The following is a 19,407-nucleotide window of genomic DNA, read 5'->3' as shown; positions in this document are numbered from 1 at the left end:
CAAAGCCCAACCAAGAACGAGGTCATGGTCGAGGAGGCAGACAGGGTGACAATGGAAAGAATATGGAATGAGAACGCACACAGGTTTTAGGGTGGCACAGTAGCACAGTGGTTAGCACTGTTGCTTCACTGCTGAAGGCTCCCTGGTTCGATTCCCGGTTTGAGTCACTGTCTGTGCGGAGTCTGCATGTTCTCACCGTGTCTGCATGGGTTTCCTCCGGGTGTTCCGGTTTCCTCCCACAAGTCACGAAAGATGTGCTTGTTAGGTGAATTGGACATTCTAAGTTCTCCTTCTGTGTACCTGAACAGGCACCGGAGTGTGGCGACTAGGGGCTTTTCACAGTAATTTCATTGCAGTGTTAATGTAAGCCTACTTGTGACAGTAATAAAGACCTACAGCTCAACAGGTGAAGAAAGGAAATGTTCAGAAATGTGAGCAGTTAAAATAAAGGGTGTGGAATCAGAAAAGCAGAAAGACTGCGCTGATGAGTTAGTCAGTTACCTTGCGCACAACCGGAGGTAAAAAGAGGACGATGAATGCAACAGAAAACAGAGCTAAGAGAAAAGGAACAGGCAATGATGTGGAACAACTACAAAGCTGTCGGGAGGGGAGGGGCAAGTAATTTGATTTTTCTGTAATTGAATTTGACTTAGCGATTGTTTCCACGTACCCCAGTGATCTGCCCTCCAGCAAGCATGAGCTGTGTCTGTGGAAGGGCGGTCTGTAAAGATGGCTGCAGTGAAGGCTGGGTTGTCGTTTGCTGGGATGAAGAATCCCCCGATTCTTCACTTTTTACCTTAAAAACACAAAGCAGAACTGATTAATCACTATTTCACTAAGCAGTTGGAAAAAAAAAACCTGTCTTGGTAAATTTACAAAACCAGTATCTAAACATCTGGCTTAATGCAACTGTAAACTGGGCACAATTGTTTCTAAACACAGCACTGGCCAATTAATATTGCTAAACAGTGTGTACACAGCACATACTTAGAAGTTCCAATTGTTTCTTCTGGTGAAATTCCTCAATACTGTTATGGGTCAGGGTTTAGAGAACTCCAAAGTGTATCATGGAGTTCACCTGACCCACAGCTTTTAATAGATTGTGGTATGGGGAGCACACGGCGCACTCTACAGGTGTGGTACAGCAGAAAATGGACAAGTATTTCTTTAAAACAAAACAATGTTTATTCTATGAATGCAAGTTAACCTTTTTAAAACAAAGTGAACATCTAAGCAACCATTAATTCAAATACAACCCCAAAGACTACAACACTAAGAGTAACCCTGTAAGCTGTCCTTTTAACATCCAAAAGACTTAACAAACCTTCAAACAGGAGCACATTAGGTTTACATTCAATACTGAGACCATTTACAATTCTGGGTTCGCCAAATGATCCGTAGATAGTCTTTGGATGGCAGAGATCAACCGTACAGCTCTTTGTTTAAACTTCAGATGCAGCTCAGTGAAAACCAGAGACATACCCAAGCTTTTTCTAAAACTGAAACTAAAAAGCAGAAGTAGAGCTCAGCTCCACCCACACACTGACATCACTCCAGTAACATGAGCAGCTCCATTTCTTAAAGGTACATTTCTTAAACACCCATTTCTTAAAGGTACTCTCACATGACAATACCAGAGATCATCTTCTGATTAAAATACAAAAGCCTGTTCTGAAGTGTGTGAGGGTTCGATCCCGTCCCCGGGTCACTGTCCATGTGGAGTTTGCACATTCTCCCCGTGTCTGCGTGGGTATCACCCCCACAACCCAAAGATGTGAGTAGCTGGATTGGCCACACTAAATTGTCCCTTAAATGGGAAAAAAATTATTGGATCTTCTAAATTTATTTTTAAAGAGCTCACTGAAACAGGAACATAATCATGGAGTATCTAATAATAAATTGCATATTAGGGCGGCACAGTGCCACCCAATTGCTACCTCACAGTGCCAGGGAGCCGGGTTCAATTACACTCTTGGGTGACTGGCTGTGTGGAGTTTGTACGCCCTCTCAGTGTCTGTGTGGATTTCCTCCCACAGACCAAAGATGTTCAAGTTAGGTGGATTGGTCCATGATAAAATTGCCCCTTAGTACCAAGGGATGTGCAGATTAGGTTATGGGGATAGGGCTGGGTGGAGGACCTGGGTAGAGTGCTCTTTCAGAAGGTCGGTGCAGACTTGATGGGCTGAATGGCCTCTTTCTGCACTGTAGAGATTTTATGGTCTGTGATATGTCATCTTTTACAAAGAAAATGCCTGCAAGCATTTAGTGGAAATGTAATCAAAATAGGATTGCAAATCCATGGGGGGAAATATTGGGGAAAACTACAAAAGGAGTTTCTGAACAAGTCTTCAAACAGAAGAGGATGGTGGCGAGATTAAAGGAGGTGCATCAGTCAATGAGAACAGGAGTATTGGGAAAACGGACTGAGTGCAGGATAGGATGATAGGCAGAAGTATGATGCAAGTACAGGATTAGAAGTTAAATAGGACATTGAGATTGGGAATAGTAGTTAGGCAGAGGTAAAAGGTGTGAAGTATGTGGCAAGGGTCAAAGTTGTTGACTTTGGTCTTCCTAATGTTTAACTAGAAAAAAATCAGCAGCACACTGGGGACTGGGAAAGATACCCAACAAAAGAGGCAGTGGAGGATTGAAAGAGGAGGTGGAGAGATGGGGGAGGAAAAAAGGGCTAGATCCTTGGGAGAATCAAGGTAAAACTGCAGGTCATGAAGAAGAATCAATGCTGGAGATGCTCTTGTTATTAGTGGACAAGTGAGAGTCCGATCAATCTAGGAATTGGAGGATGATGTACTTGACTCATTGAAAGACTTCACAAAGCTCAGTGAAGGATAGCATACCATGGTCACGCTCACAAAGGAGGTAATTTGATCAGGAGAGCCTTGGTGCTTCAGCAGGGAGAGAAGTCTGGTTGGAGATCGCCATTGGTTTGGGAGACAACTGCAAGTTTAAGGATTTTGTAAATGGAGCTTGGACATTGGACAGGAGTTTGCAAGGACTGAGGTAAATTTCTGAAAGGGAGTGATCACAGCAGAGTGAATAATACCCAAGAGGGAACCATTTATAATGGCAACTAGCATAATGGACAAAAAAGTAAGTTGGACGGTCAGCATTTTAGTTAGAATGATCTCAGGAGAAAGTGATGGATCTCATGGGGAAAATTAACTTCAAGTTGGTACAGGGTAAGATGGGGCATAGCAAGACATGTTGGTTCAGCATGTGGGTGTGTGAAGATAGTGGGAGCCTTCGGGGGGGGGGGGTATAATTGAGTAAAAAAGGGAAGAAAGGCAGCAGAGTCAGCTGTGTGGATTGTCTGGCAGTGATGAAAACATTCCACAATCTCCTCATATTGAGCGGCTCGGTAGCAGTAGTTAGCACTTGCTTCACAGCTCAAGGGTCCTGGGTTCGTTTCCCACTTGGGTCACTGTCTGTGCGGAGTCTGCACGTTCTCCCAGTGTCTGCGTGGGATTTCCCCGGGCGCTCTGGTTTCCTTCCACAAGTCCCGAAAGACGTGCTTGTTAGGTGAATTGGACATTCTGAATTCTCCCTCGGTGTACCCGAACAGGTGCCAGAGTGTGGTGACTAGGGGATTGTGGTAGTCGGTATTAGGGGTATTACGGTACCCTGAATAATGCTGTAAGACCACTGGTGTGGGAGGTACCTGAGACTGCTATTTCATTGGTGAAGCCTGCCTGCTGGTTCCGCCCAGTAAGGCGGAGTATAAGAGCTTGTGTCTCCCCAGCAGCTGCATTCTGTACCTGCGCTGCTGGGGGAAACATCTAGTACAATAAAGCCTTCAATTGTCTCCAATCTCACTTCAGGAGTTATTGATCGAGCATCAATTTATTGTACTAGATTTTAAAGAATGGAGCTCCGAATCAAGCCGGAGTGTCTGCAACTCAGCCCCCACGCGGCAAACTCAGCGGCAACCTTCAAACACTGGCTGGCGTGCTTCAAAGGGTACCTCAGGACGGCCACGACTGAACCTAAGGAGGACCAGAAACTGCAAGTTCTCCACTCGAGGGCGAGCCCAGAGATCTACACCCTCATCGCGGATGCGGACGATTTTGAGGCCGCAATAACCCTGCTGAAAGGACACTATATTCGCCCTGTAAACCAGATCTACGCCCGACATCTGCTAGCGACGAGGCGACAAATCCGCGGGGAATCGCCGGAGGAGTTCTACCGTGCGCTCCTGGTGTTAGGGAGGAACTGTGACTGCCCGCAAGTTTCGGCCAGCGACCACACAGAACTTTTGATCCGGGACGCATTCGTTGCAGGTATGCTGTCCTCCCAAATCTGCCAGCGATTGCTGGAGAAAGAGACACTAGGCCTCAAGGAGGCACGGGCCCTTGCTAGCTCCCTGGATGTGGCGTCCCGAAACGCCCGCGCTTACGTCCCTGACCGAGCGGCAGCCCCTTGGGCAGCGTGGAACCCCCCCCCCCCCCCCCCCCCCGCGGCCGACTCCGACGCATCCACCATCCCCCCACAAGCTTGTGCTGCGAGACTGCCAGGCAACCCCGGAGGGCCCCGGTGCTATTTTTGCGGGCAAGCCAAGCACCCTCGGCAGCGCGGCCCAGCCCGCTCATCCATCTGCAAAGGGTGCGGCAAAAAGGGCCATTTCGTGGCAGTATGCCAGGCCCGGGCAGTCGCCGCGGTCGAACCGGGACCGCCACCACAACTCTCCCCACAAGCCACGTGCGGACAGCGGGTGCCGCCATCTTCCTTCTCCAGGGCCAGGTGCGGCCTCCGGGCGCTGCCATCTTGTTCCCCGGGGGCCACGTGCAACGGATGGGCGCCGCCATCTTGTACACCTCCAGCCATGTGCGACCAGTGGACACCGCCATCTTGGCTGGACTCTCAGGGTCCCGAATCGGATGACCACATACCACCAGAGGAAAACATCCAAATTTTGCCACGACTTGCCTCGGTGACCCTGGACCAGTCTCGGCCCCGAACACTCTCGACTGCGACGACGACCGTGCTCATCAACGGGAATAAAACATCCTGCCTGATCGACTCCGGGAGCAGAGAGCTTCATACACCCCAATACGGTAAGGCGATGTTCTCTTCCCATCCACCCAGGCAACCAAAAAATCTCCCTGGCCGCCGGGTCTCACTCGGTAGAGCTCAAAGGGTTCTGCATAGCGAACCTCACGGTCCAGGGAAGGGAGTTTAAAAATTACCGGCTCTACGTCCTTCCTCACCTCTGCGCTGCCACGCTCCTCGGGTTAGACTTCCAATGTAACCTCCAGAGCTTAACTTATAAATTCGGCGGCCCTATACCCCCCCTCACTGTCTGCAGCCTCGTGACCCTCAAAGTCGATCCGCCTTCCCGGTTTGCGAACCTCACCCCAGATTGCAAGCCCGTCGCCACCAAGAGCAGACGGTACAGTGCCCAGGACCGGACCTTCATTAGGTCAGAAGTCCAGCAGTTACTGAAGGAAGGTATTATTGAGGGCCTGGAGAGCTCAAGTAGTGGTTGTAAAGGCTGGGGAGAAGCATAGGATGGTCATCGATTATAGTCAGACCATCAACAGGTATACGCAGCTCGATGCGTACCCTCTCCCCCGCATATCTGATCTGGTCAATCAGATTGCACAATGCAAGGTCTTTTCCACGGTGGATCTAAAATCCGCCTACCACCAGCTCCCCATCCGCTCCAGCGACCGCAAATACACTGCATTTGAAGCAGATGGGCGGCTCTACCACTTCCTAAGGGTTCCCTTCGGTGTCACAAATGGGAGTCTCGGTCTTCCAACGGGAGATGGACCGAATGGTTGACCAGTACGGTTTGCGGGCCACGTTTCCGTACCTCGATAACGTCACCATCTGCGGCCACGACCAGCGGGTCCATAACACCAACCTCCAAAACTTCCTCCATACCGCAAAAATCCTTAATCGAACATATAACAAGGACAAATGCGTGTTCAGCACTGACCGTCTAGCCATCCTCGGCTACGTAGTGCATGATGGATTTATAGGCCCAGATCCTAAACGTATGCGCCCCCTCATCGAGTTCCCCCTCCCCCACTGCTCCAAGGCCTGAAACGCTGCCTGGGATTTTTTTCGTATTATGCTCAGTGGGTCCCCAACTATGCGGACAAGGCCCGCCCACTAGTTCAATCCACAGTTTTTCCCCTGTCGGCAGAAGCTCGCCAGGCCTTCAGCCGCATCAAAGCAGCCATCGCAAAGGCCACGATGCAAGCAATTGACGAATCCCTCCCCTTCCAAGTAGAGAGCGACACATCCGACATAGCTCTGGCGGCCACCCTCAACCAAGCGGGCAGACCCATGGCCTTCTTCTCACGCACCCTCCATGCTTCAGAAATCCGCCATTCCTCAGTTGAAAAGGAGGCCCAGGTCATAGTAGAAGCTGTGCGGCACTGGAGGCATTACCTGGCTGGCAGGAGGTTCATTCTCCTCACTGACCAACGGTTGGTTGCTTTCATGTTCGATAATGCACAGCGAGGCAAGATAAAGAACGATAAGATCTTACGGTGGAGGATCGAGCTCTCCACCTACAACTATGAGATCCTGTATCGTCCCGGGAAGCTAAACGAGCCTCCTGATGCCCTATCCCGCGGCACATGTGCCAACGCACAAGTGGACCGCCTCCGGGTCCTCCACGAGGACCTCTACCACCCGGGGGTCACTCGATTCTTCCATTTCATTAAGACCCGCAACCTGCCCTACTCCATCGAGGAGGTCAGGACCGCCACCAGGCATTGCCAAATCTGCGCGGAGTGCAAGCCGCACTTCTACAGGCCAGAGAAAGCGCACCTGATAAAGGCTTCCCGTCCCTTTGAACGCCTCAGTATGGACTTCAAAGGGCCCCTGCCCTCCACCGACCGCAACACGTACTTCCTGAACGTGATTGACGAGTACTCCCGGTTCCCATTCGCCATCCCCTGCCCCGGCATGACCAAGCCCTCCACAGTATCTTCACGCTGTTCGGTTTCCCCGCCTACAAACACAGCGATAGGGGGTCCTCCTTCATGAGCGACAAACTGCGTCAATTCCTGCTCAGCAAGAGCATTGCCTCGAGCAGGACGACCAGTTACAACCCCCGGGGAAACGGGCAGGTGGAGAGGGAGAACGGAACGGTCTGGACGACCGTCCTACTGGTCCAGGAATCTCCCAGTCTCCTGCTGGCAGGAGGTCCTCCCGGATGCCCTCCACTCCATCCGATCACTGCTGTGTACCACGACCAACCAAACCCCTCACGGACGCCTGCTTGTCTTCCCTAGGATGTCCTCCTCCGGGACCTCGCTCCCAACCTGGCTGGCAGCTCCTGGACCCATCCTGCTCCGCAAACACGTGCGGGCGCACAAGTTGGACCCATTGGTCGAGAGGGTCCACCTCCTTCACGCTAACCCTCAATACGCCTACGTGGCATACCCCGACGGCCGACAGGAACGGTCTCCCTACGGGACCTGGCGCCCGCTGGATCCCCACCCCCATCCTCCCTCCCACCGGCGTACCACACAGCCGCTCCCTTCCCTGGTGGATCGGTCCTTCCACTGGTCCCATCTAGGTGTGATGAAGCTGCTGAAGGAACTGAAGCCACGCTCTTGGAGCCACGGATGCCCGAGCTGGCACCTGCATCACCGCCGAAGCTACGACGATCGCAGAGGACGACCAGGGCCCCCGATCGACTAATTGCTTCATTCAGACTGTAAATAATGACTGTAAATAGTTGCGACATGTAACGAGGCAAAACACTGTGCTAATGTATACCGGGTGCCACCATAACCTACACCTCTACCACTGCATAACGTGAGACCACTGCCCCCGCCGGACTCTTTTCTTTTTTAACAGGGGTGAATGTGGTAGTCGGTATTAGGGGTGTTACGGTACCCTGAATAATGCTGTAAGACCATTTGTGTGGGAGGTACCTGAGACTATTTCATTGGTGAAGCCTGCCTGCTGGTTCTGCCCAGTAAGGCAGAGTATATGAGCCTGTGTCTCCCCAGCAGCTGCATTCTGTACCTGCGCTGCTGGGGGAAACATCTATTACTATAAAGCCTTCAATTGTCTCCAATCTCGCCCCAGTAGTTATTGATCGAGCATCAGGAATTTTCACAGCAACTTCATCACAGTGTTAATGTAAGCCTACATGTGACACTAATAAAGATTATATTATAAAACAATTGTTCTCAGATGAAAGTCTGGCTGGAGAAAGGCATTTGACTAACAGGTTCAAGGAAAAAAGCCATGGGCTATTTTTGTTCTTCGTGATGGTCCTGAGTGGGGCATTGTTTTGACAGAGTAAAGCCAGTTGTGGCCCAGCCAGATCTGCCGATGGATGGCAAAGTCAGTTGTCCTCCATCCCGCACCACTCAAACTTTTTATTATTTTCTTTAATGTAAATTTAAAGTACCCAATTATTTTTTTTTCCAATTAAGGTGCAATTTAGTGTGACAAATCAACCTAGCCTGCACATCTTTGGGTTGTGGGGGCGAAACCCACGCAGACATGGGGAGAATGTGCAAACTCCACATGGACAGTGACCCAGAGCCTGGATCGAACCTGGAATCTCGGCGCCGTGAGGCTGCAGCGCTAACCACTGCGCTATCGTGCTGCCCACTGCACCACTCAAACTTGAGTGAAGAATTCATTGCAGTGATATCATGGTTGTGTTGTAATTCGTCGACTGACAACTAGAAGTCTCATTGGTATATAAGTGAATGTTAGAGTCAGGTGACCTCAGACTGACTAGGGAGGTGGGAGAGAGGTTGCTTGTGCATGTTCATCTTATTATTCATCTGTTGTTTTGTATATATTTAACCCACAGTTAATGTTAATAAATTGTTGATAGTTTAAGCTACAGGTGTTCTTGTAATATAAATCAGGCCATCCGACAAGAACAATACATGGTACCAGGGTTGGATGTTATTAAACACTGAGAAAACCGGTCAGCCTGCCACGAGGTCTAGAGAATTGAAAATTTTGCAGTCTGCAAGAATTAACAACATGGAGTCATTGAAGCCACCAATGAGTCTCAGATTTCATGGTAATGTGGACTGCATCTGACGTGTGCTCAAACAGCAATTTAATCTGTTTCTTACTGCAGTAAAATTAGGAGATCAATCAGATTTGCGTACGGTAGCGATGCTCCTAACAGTGGCAGGGCCCAAAGCAATTGCTGTGTTTAATATGTTTAAATTTGCAAACAATGAAGATAGTAAAAATTTTAACGAAGCAATTCGAAGATTTGATGAACCCCCAGAAAGAATGAAATTTATGAGCGCTATGTGTTTAGATCATGTTTACAGAAGACAGAAGAGTCCATAGATCATTTCATCATTGATTTAAAGTTAAAAGCCAAAACCTTGTAATTTTTCTGTGGTGGTATCTTCTATGATTTGGGACCAAGTTGTGTTTGGTATGAATAAAAATAAGCTGAGGGAACAGTTGCTGAGGGAATTGGAGCTGTCCTTGGAACAAACAGTTCAGATTTGTGAGGCTCACGAGCTAGCAGCACAGCATTCTAAAATGTTTCTCAGTAATGGCAGCGTTTTCGTCTCAGTAATGGCGGGGTTTTCTTCGAAGAAAGCACTCCGGTTGCCGCCCTTTTTCCGTGAGGAAGCGTGAGGAAATCACATCTCAGATGGCTGGTGCACAATTCTTTAAAAAACGTGACACATCTCAAGTTTTCTGGTAGCTAAAGCTAGAGGAACAAAGTAGAAAGTACTGTACTTTTTATACACCATTTGGATGGTATAGCTTTCTGAGAATGCCGCTTGGCATAATTTCGGCATCAGAAATTTTTCACAGTGCCATGGAGCGCATAATCAAAGGTGTACGTGGATGATATCATCATTTGGGGCTCAACCATAGAAGAGGTTGCTTAAAGTTCTAACGAGTGTCAGGAGAAATGGGCTGAAGCTCAATAAGCAAGAGTGCCAATTTGGAGTAACTGAGGTCACATTCCTAGGTGACAAGCTCTCATCGCATGGCATTGAACCTGACAAGGACAAAATCCAAGTCATTCTCAACATGACAAGAAAGCCATCTTAAGAGTGATGGGTATAATCAATTTTATGGGGAAATTCATTTCAAACCTGTCAGCAAAGACAATACATCTACGCGATCTCCTGCATAAGACAACAGATTTCACTTGGACTGAACAACTTGAGCAAGGGTGGAAGAAGCTCAAGACTTCACTGACCACTACGCCATTTCTCACATTTTTTTTGACCCACCTAAGCAGATTAAAGTGTCAACAGACGTGTCGAAAGATGGTCTAGGAGCAGTTCTTCTGCAACTCAAGCATGACGATTGGAAACCAGTCACATATGAATCACAATCCATGGACAACAACAGAGCAAAGGTATGCTCAAATAGAAAAAGAATGCCTAGGTTTAGTTGTGTATGGGCTTTCACAGTTGAGACAGATCATCGTCCTTTGGTTATCAACAAGAAGAATCTCAACCAAATGTCTTCGCGCATTAAGAGGTCGATGGTGAGGTTACAATGCTATGACTTCAATCTCATCTACATGCCAAGCAAATATTTGTTCTTAGCAGATGCATTACCGAGAGCACAATTACAAAATATTAGTAGTGAAATTGTTGAAGATGCAGATCTGCATGTCAATCTAATTTCCACACTACTACCAGTATCAGATACGAAGACCTCGCTACCGGAGGAGGTGGTGGATGCAGGGACGATAGGGACATTTAAGGGGCATCTTGACAAATACATGAATAGGATGGGATTAGAAGGATACGGACCCAGGAAGTGTAGAAGATTGTAGTTTAGTCGGGCAGCATGGTCGGCACGGGCTTGGAGGGCCGAAGGGCCTGTTCCTGTGCTGTACATTTCTTTGTTCTTTGAAGCTCTGCGAGATCCAAGAAGAGATCAGGAAGGATCAAACTCTTCAAGAGGCAATGAGGATAATCAACTCACACTGGCCCAGAGGTCAATGTATGGAAGTTTACAATATAAGATCTGAACTCAGTATCATTAATGGAGTGGGGCTGAATTTGATCACTATAGTTAAACCTCAATCTCTTCGCAAGGATGTACTAAAGATGACACATGAAGGACATAGAATTTACAGTACAGAAGGAGGCCATTCGGCCCATCGAGTCTGCACCGGCCCTTGGAAAGAACACCCTACTTAAGCTCAGGCTTCTACCTTAGCCCCATAACCCAGTAACTCGACCTAACCTTTTCGACACTACAGGGCAATTTAACGTGGCCAATCTACCTAACCTGCACATCTTTGGACTGCGGGAGGAAACCGGAGCACCCGGAGGAAATGCATGCAGACACAGGGAGAAAGTGCAAACTCCACAGTCACCCGAGGCCGGAATTGAACATGGGACCCTGGAACTGTGAGGCAGCAGTGCTAACCACTGTGCCGCCCTAATATATATATATATATATATATATATTTATTAATCCAGTTTTAAAAATTTTAAAGAAAAATATTAATACTGTTAGACTCACAGGCTAATAATATCACATGTAAATATATGGATGATAATGTATTAATTTATTCCTTCAAATGAAATGGGATGTAGTGATATCATGGTTGCGTTGTAATTCACTGACTGACTACTAGGAGTCTCATTAGTGTTTAAGTTAATGTTAAGAGTCAGATGATCTCAGGCGGACTATGGAGCTGGGAGAGAGGCTGCTTATGCATGTTCATTTTATTATTCATTTGGTGTTTTGTATATATTTGACCCTCAGTTAATGTTAATAAATCGTTTATAGCTTTAGCTACAAGTGTTCTTGTAATATAAATAAATCAGGCCATCCGACAAGAACATTACATCCATGACAAGCAGACATTCATTATCAAATACATTCAACCATGCGTCAAAACTTATTTACTGGTGTCCAGGACTAATTTATGTAGAACAATTTTGTTTACATTTATAAAAGAAATTGTGAATTTTTATATGAAGAATGCATTTTCAATTAGGAAAAGTGGTGGCACAGTGGCTGGTACTACTGCCTCACAGCACCAGGGACCCAGGTTCAATTCCAGTCTTGGGTGACTGACCGAGTGGAGTTTGTACATTCGTCCCATGTCTGCGTGAGTCTCCTCCGGGTACTCCGGTTTTCTCTCTCAGTCCAAAGATGTGTGGGTTAGGTGGATTGGCCATGCTAAATTGCCGTTTAGTGTCCAGGGATGTGCAGGTTAGACTACGGGGTTGTGGGACATGGGTAGAGTGCTCATTCGAACGTTGGTGCAGGTTCAATGGGTTGTATGGCCATCTTCTGCATTGTAGAGATTCTATGATTCTACTATGCTGTTGCATATTAAGTGGACCTGCTTTGCTTAACAGATTTATACAAGCTCAACAGCACCACCATCAAGTACATTTTGGTATTGATACAGTTTCTACATTTGTGAACATTGACCCACTCTTATATTAACAATACGTAATTTAGCCGTCACAAAAAGCACTAATACCATCAGGTCCATTTGAAATCCAATCATCGCGAGTCCAATACAAATCTACCTGTTAATATCAAGTTGTCATTTCCGCCTACTCCCTCATGGAGCCATTCCTGTACAATTGCTCTTGCTTTTTCAAGTTTTACTTCTGCTAGAAATTGCTTGGTCATTGAGATTTGCAGCAAAGAAGGCTATCCACCCATCATTTCTACATCAAGGAGCCAACCAGCCTAATCCCACTTTCCAGCTTTTGGTCTGTAGCCTTGGAAGTTACAGCACTTCAAATGCATATCCAAGCACTTCTTAAATGTTATGAGGGGTTCTGCCTCTATCAACCTTTCTCGCAATGAGTTCAGCTTCCCACCACTGGACAAAAAATTCCCTTCAAATTCCCTCCAAGTCTATTATCCCTTGACTGTGAATCCTCAGCCAAGGGGGATTAGGGCCTTTCTATTCACTTTATTTAGACCCTTTGATTTTCAATACTTAAATTGGGTCTCCCAAATTGAAGGAAGTGCAAGCGAAACACTGCTTAACCTGAAAGGAGTATTTGGGGCCTTGAACAGTGAGGAGGCAAAGGAACAGATGTTGTACCTTCTGCAATTGCAAGGGAAGGTGCCACGGGAAGGGGATGGGGAGCAGGGGGTGATGGGGCGCGTGGACTAGGGTGTCATAGAGGGAGTAGTTCCTGCAGAATGCTGATGGTGGGGTGAGGGGAAGATGTATTTTGTGGTAGCATCATGTTGGAGCTGGCAGAAATGGTGGAAGATAATTCTTTGAATGCGGAGGCTAGTGGGGTGAAAAGTGGGGAGAAGAGGCACCCTATCTTGGTTCTGGTAGGGAGAAGGGGTGAGGGCAGATGTGTCCTCTGCATACCTTTTACAAAGCAGCCTCTCACAAAATGCATTCATGAGAAATACAGGATGGCAAAGTGGTTTAGGAAAATATTTCTTCACTTCTCAAACCTGGGACTAGATTTACTTGGTAGAGGCAGAAAGAGTTGCAGATTCATTTCTGGATTGTGACTCAACCCCCAGAGAAGTAGAAACTTATTGGTCTTTTGGTGGAGACGAACAGTCAAACATGTCAGGAAAAATCTGCTGGCCAATTACTGTCCGGAGGGACTGAAATAGTGGTAGGTTACTGGAAATGCAGGCCATGTTCTGCAGCTATTTCATGGTTGCCAGTTGGATAGTTAACTTTTTCTTCATTCTTACATGGGATTTGGGCATCGCTGGCAAGACCAACATTTGTTATTCATTCTGAATTATCCTTGAAAGGAGTAGCTTGCAGTTGGGCAGCACGGTAGCATTGTGGATAGCACAATTGCTTCACAGCTCCAGGGTCCCAGGTTCGATTCCGGCTTGGGTCACTGTCTGTGCGGAGTCTGCACATCCTCCCCGTGTGCGCGTGTGTTTCCACCGGGTGCTCCGGTTTCCTCCCACAGTCCAAAGATGTGCAGGTTAGGTGGATTGGCCATGATAAATTGCCCTTAGTGTCCAAAATTGCCCTTAGTGGTGGGTGGGGTTACTGGGTTATGGGGATAGGGTGAAGGTGTTGACCTTGGGTAGGGTGCTCTTTCCAAGAGCCGGTGCAGACTCGATGGGCCGAATGGCCTCCTTCTGCACTGTAAATTCTATGAAGAGTCAATCAAGTTGCTGTGGGTCTGGAGTCACATGTAGGCCAGACCAGGTAAGGATGACAGATTTCCTGCCCTAGCTTTCATTCCAGATTTTTTAAATTAATTCAATTTAAATTTAATCACTGCCTTGGAGGGATTTGAACCAGTATCCCCAGAGAATTAGACTGGACCTCTGGATTACTAGTCCAGTGACAATACCAGTACACCACCATTTCCCCATTTCACATTTCAGAGGGCAGAAGGAACCTGAGAATTTCTGACTTATCCTATGATGGGGTAGATCCCCTCTGCTCCACGAATCATCTTCACTGTCACTTATTATGCCTAATTTATTTCCCACTCTAAACACAGCTGACCCTGTCCTCACCACTTTTGAGCTGGTCTGTGATAAACAGCTTCCTGTCCTGGGGCTGCCCACCCGTTTGAAAATTTGGAAAGATTCAAAGATGAGTTCCTCAAGTGTATTAACTGGTCTGATCTTTGCTGCAACTGAGTTCAAAAATACATAAGAGGCCAGCAGAAGTTAAAGCTAGCTTCCATTACTTGTTATGGGCCAGAGTTTAGAGAACCCCAAAGTGTATCATGGAGTTCACCTGACCCACAACTTTTAATAGATTGTGGTATGGGGAGCACACGGCCCACTCTACAGGTGTGGCACAGCAGAAATGGAAAAGTATTTTTTAAAGCAAAACAATGTTTATTCTATGAACTCAAGTTAACCTTTTTAAAACATAGTGAACATCTTAGCAACCACCAATTCAAATATAACCCCCAAAGAATACAACACTAAGTAATCCTTAAGCTGTCCTTTTAACATCCATAAGTCTTTAAAAAAACGTTTAACAGAAGCACATCAGGTTAAAGTCACTACTGAGAGCAGTTATTAGTTTTAAAACACCAAAGGATCGATTTACAGTTTTAGATTACAGAGAGAGAGACTAATACACCTTCTGGCTGTGACTACAGCTCTCCAGCTCTGAAAACAAAACTAAAAAAACATCCTGCAGCAAACAGCCTAAAACTAAAGTAAAAAGCTCAGCTCCACCCACACTCTGACATCATTGATAAACACCCATTTCTTAAAGGTACATTTCTTAAGCACCCATTTCTTAAAGGTACTCTGACATGACATACATAAATGGGAGATACATTGTGGCTGGAGCAAGTGATCAAACCCATTATACAACGGATTTCATCTAGAGAAACATCAAATAATGGCACAACGTGACAGAGTGTGGTACGACATGATTTGATTTATAAATTTGTTGGCTTTATTTCAGTGTGGCCAAGCAAGAGCCTTGATGATCTGTAAGAGAGACATGTGGAATTGTTTTTTTACATAAATTCATTCATGGGATGTGGGCATTGCTGACAAAGAAAGTATTTGTTGTCTAACCTGAACTACCTTTGTGGTGGTAAGCTGCCTTCTTTTGAACTGCTGCAATCTATATGGTGTCGGTGCATCCATACTGCTGTTACATGGGGAATTCCAAGGTTTTGAGCCAGTGACAATAGAAGAACAGCAATGTGTTCCAAGTCATAGAATCGCTACAGTGCACAAGGCCATTTGGCCCATCGGGTCTGCACTGACCCTGTGAAAGAGACCCTTTCCAGGCCCACCTGCCTGATTCCCATAACCCCACCTAACCTGCACACTGTTAGACACCAAGGGGCAATTTGTTTTTTTTTATTCATTTACGGAATGTGGGCGTCGCTGGTTAGGCCAGCCTTTATTGCCCATCCCCAGTTGCACTTCAGAAGGTGGTGGTGAATCACTGCAGTTCTTGGGGTGTAGGTACACCCACTGTGCTGTTAGGGAGGGAGTTCCAGGATTTTGTCCCAGCGATAGTCAAGGAATGGCGATACATTTCCAAGTCAGGGTGGTGAGTGACTTGGAGGGGAACCTCCAGGTGGTGGGGTTCCCAGGTAGCTGTTGCTCGTCCTTCTAGATGGTAGTGGTTGTGGGTTTGGAAGGTGCTGTCTAAGGAACCTTGGTGAGTTACTGCAGTGCATCTTGTAGATGGTACACAGTTGTCACTGTTCGTCGGCGGTGGAGTGTTTGAATGTTTGCGTAAGGAGGAGCAATCGAGCAGCACAGTGGCTAGCATTGCAGCCTACGGCGCTGAGGACCCCGGTTTCGAATCCCGGCCCTGGGTCACTTTCCATGTGGAGTTTGCACATTCTCCCCATGTCTGCGTGGGTTTCACCCCCACAACCCAAAAATGTGCAGGTTAGGTGGATTGGCCAGGTTAAATTGCCCCTTAATTGGAAAAAAATAATAATTGGGTACTCTTCAATTTATTTTAAAAAAGGAGGAGCAATCAAGGAGAGGCTGCTTTGTCCTGGATGGTGTCAAGCTTCTCGAGTGTTGTTGGTGCTGCACTCATCCAGGCAAGTGGAGAGTATTCCATTACACTCCTAACTTGTGCCTTGTAAATGGTGGACAGGCTTTGGGGGGGTCAGGAGGTAAGGGCTAGGAATCCTACTCGCCATAGGATTCCTAGCCTTCGACCTGCTCTGATAGCCACAGGATTAATGTGGCTAGTCCAGTTCAGTTTCTGATCAATGGTAACTCTCAGGATGTTGACTGTGGGGGATTCAACGATGGTAATGCCACTGAATGTCATGGGGCATTGGCTAGATCCTCTCTTGTTGGAGATGGTCATTGTCTGGCACTTGAGGCATGAATGAAACTTGCCACTCGTCAGCCCCAGCCTGGATAGGATCCAGGTCTTGCTGTATTTTGACATGGACTGCTTCATTATCTGAGGAGTTGCTAATGGTGCTGAACATTGTCTAGTCATCCGCAAACATCCCCATTTCTGACCTTATGATGGAAGGCAGGTCATTGATGAAGCAGCTGAAGATAGTTCAGGCTTAGGACACTACCCTGAGGAGCTCCTGCAGTGATGTCCTGGAGCAGAGATGATTGACCTCCAACCATCACAACCATCTTCCTGTCCCAGGTATGACTCCAAACAGCGGGTAGTTTTCCCCCCGATTCCCATTGACAATGTAGCATTGCCAATCCACCTCTCTGCATATCTTTGGTCTGTGGGGGGAAACCGGAGCACCCTGAGGAAACCCACGGAGTTAAAGGGAGAAAGTGCAGATCGCCACCCAAGGCCGGAATTGAACCCGGGTCCATGGCACGGTGAGGCAGCAGTTCTAACCACTGTGTCACCATCCTGCCCACTAAGTCAGATGCATGACATGGAGGGGAACTTGTTGACTTCCGGGTGCGGCGATGACCAGCTGAGTCGCACGTTTCGGCAGCTCCCTGTGAAACGGACTTTTGGGCTCTTGATAGGAGCCCCAACGGCAATTTTAACGGCTGAAAACACCGTGCGGTAAACCAGAAGGGTGTTCCCCCTGGACACGGATGGAAAAAGGAGAGGAAAGTGGCCGGATTGCAGCGGATCCTTTGGAACAACGGCAAGGAAGGCAAGCAGAAACCAAGATGGCGTCGGAAGGTGGCAGTTTCATATGGGGCCCTGAACAACAAGAGTTTTTGAAACGCTGCGTGGAGGAGATAAAAAAGGAAATGAAGAAAGAGTTGTTGGCCCCGATATTACAGGCGATTGAAGGGCTGAAAGAGGAACAAAAGACCCAGGAGCAGGAGCTTCGGGTCGTGAAGGCGAAAGCAGCAGAGAATGAAAACGACATACAGGGCCTGGTGGTGAAGTCGGAGATACAGGAGGCACACCAGAAACGATCTGTGGAGAGGTTGGAGGCACTGGAAAATAACGCAAGGAGGAACAACTTGAGGATTCTTGGCCTTCCTGAAGGTGTGGAGGGGGCGGACGTCGGGGCATATGTGAGCACGATGCTGCACTTGTTAATGGGAGTGGAGGCCCCGACGGGTCCGTTGGAGGTGGAGGGAGCATACCGAGTTATGGTGCGAGGACCGAGAGCAGGAGAAGCTCCCAGAGCCATAGTGGTGAGATTTTTCCGTTTTAAGGATAGAGAAATGGTCCTTAGATGGGCGAAGAAAACTCGGTGTAGTAAATGGGAGAACGCGGTGATCCGCGTCTATCAAGATTGGAGTGCGGAGGTGGCGAGAAGGAGGGCGAGCTTTAATCGGGCCAAAGCGGTACTTCACAAAAAAAAGATAATGTTTGGAATGCTGCAACCGGCAAGACTGTGGGTCACATATCAAGGGAGGCACCACTACTTTGAGACGGCGGATGAAGCGTGGACTTTTATTGTAGAAGAACAATTGGAATGATTGGACTACGAAAATGAACGTTTGGACAAAGTGGTGGGACGAGTGGGGGGGGGGGGGGGGCGAAGAGGGATTGTATGATTAATCCTGCGGTATGGTAACTTTTCTTTCTCCCACAGGTGGTGATGGGGGGAGGTGGGGAGGGAGAGGAGATGGGGCGTTGGCCATGGGAGGCGGGGCCGAGGGAGAGGCGCGGGCTTGGTTCCCGCGCTATGATAATTGTGGCGGGAATAGAGAAGCAGGAAGGAGGGGGCGCCGCACGGGGCGAGCCGTGATCACGGGGGGAAGCCGAGGTCAGCCAGAGTTTGCTGACTTCTGGGAGCAACATGGGGGGAGTAATTACGCTAGCGGGGGGTCTAGCGTTGGGGGGGGGGGGGGGGGTGGGGGGAGGGGGGAATTACTGGGTTGCTGCTGCTGGGGAAAGGGGGGAGTGGGTGCGGGAAAGGATGGGCGGGGGGGGCACCGTCTGGGAGAAATACAGCCGCGTGGGAACTGGGCGAGAAGCTGGAAAAAGATGATGGCTAACCGGCAAGGGGGGGGGGTGGGAAGCCCCCCAACTCGGCTGATCACGTGGAACGTGAGGGGGCTTAACGGGCCGATAAAGAGGGCACGAGTACTCGCACACCTTAAGAAACTTAAAGCAGATGTGGTCATGTTACAGGAAACGCACCTGAAACTGATAGATCAGGTTAGGTTGCGCAAAGGATGGGTAGGGCAGGTGTTCCATTCGGGGCTGGATGCGAAAAACAGGGGGGTGGCTATATTAGTGGGGAAGCGGGTAATGTTCGAGGCAAAGACTATAGTGGCGGATAACGGGGGCAGATACGTGATGGTGAGTGGCAAATTACAGGGAGAGATGGTGGTGTTGGTAAACGTGTATGCCCCGAATTGGGACGATGCCAATTTTATGAGGCGAATGCTAGGACGCATCCCAGACCTAGAGACCGGAAAGCTGATAATGGGGGGAGACTTTAACACGGTGTTGGAACCAAGGCTGGATAGGTCGAAGTCCAGGACTGGTAGGAGGCCGGCAGCAGCCAAGGTGCTTAAGGATTTTATGGAGCAGATGGGAGGGGTGGACCCGTGGAGATTTAGTAGACCTAG

The 19,407-nt window shown here is 48.1% G+C and overlaps 1 protein-coding gene across 5 annotated transcripts in view; it reads right to left on the bottom strand.

The window, feature by feature from the left end:
• LOC140427869 (POU domain, class 2, transcription factor 1-like) overlaps positions 1-19,407 on the bottom strand; it is a 329,760-nt gene that overhangs the window by 126,681 nt on the left and 183,672 nt on the right. For all 5 annotated transcript variants that reach the window (XM_072513676.1, XM_072513677.1, XM_072513678.1 and 2 more), the window contains one exon: positions 671-796. In XM_072513676.1, the coding sequence (XP_072369777.1) occupies positions 671-796 (126 nt within the window). The remainder of the gene's footprint in view (positions 1-670; positions 797-19,407) is intronic.

This window comes from Scyliorhinus torazame, chromosome 8 (genome assembly GCF_047496885.1).
Source record: "Scyliorhinus torazame isolate Kashiwa2021f chromosome 8, sScyTor2.1, whole genome shotgun sequence".
NCBI classification, from domain to species: domain Eukaryota; kingdom Metazoa; phylum Chordata; class Chondrichthyes; order Carcharhiniformes; family Scyliorhinidae; genus Scyliorhinus; species Scyliorhinus torazame.
Note: the sequence above shows the minus strand (reverse complement) of the source record. Positions and strands in the feature narration are given on the sequence as shown.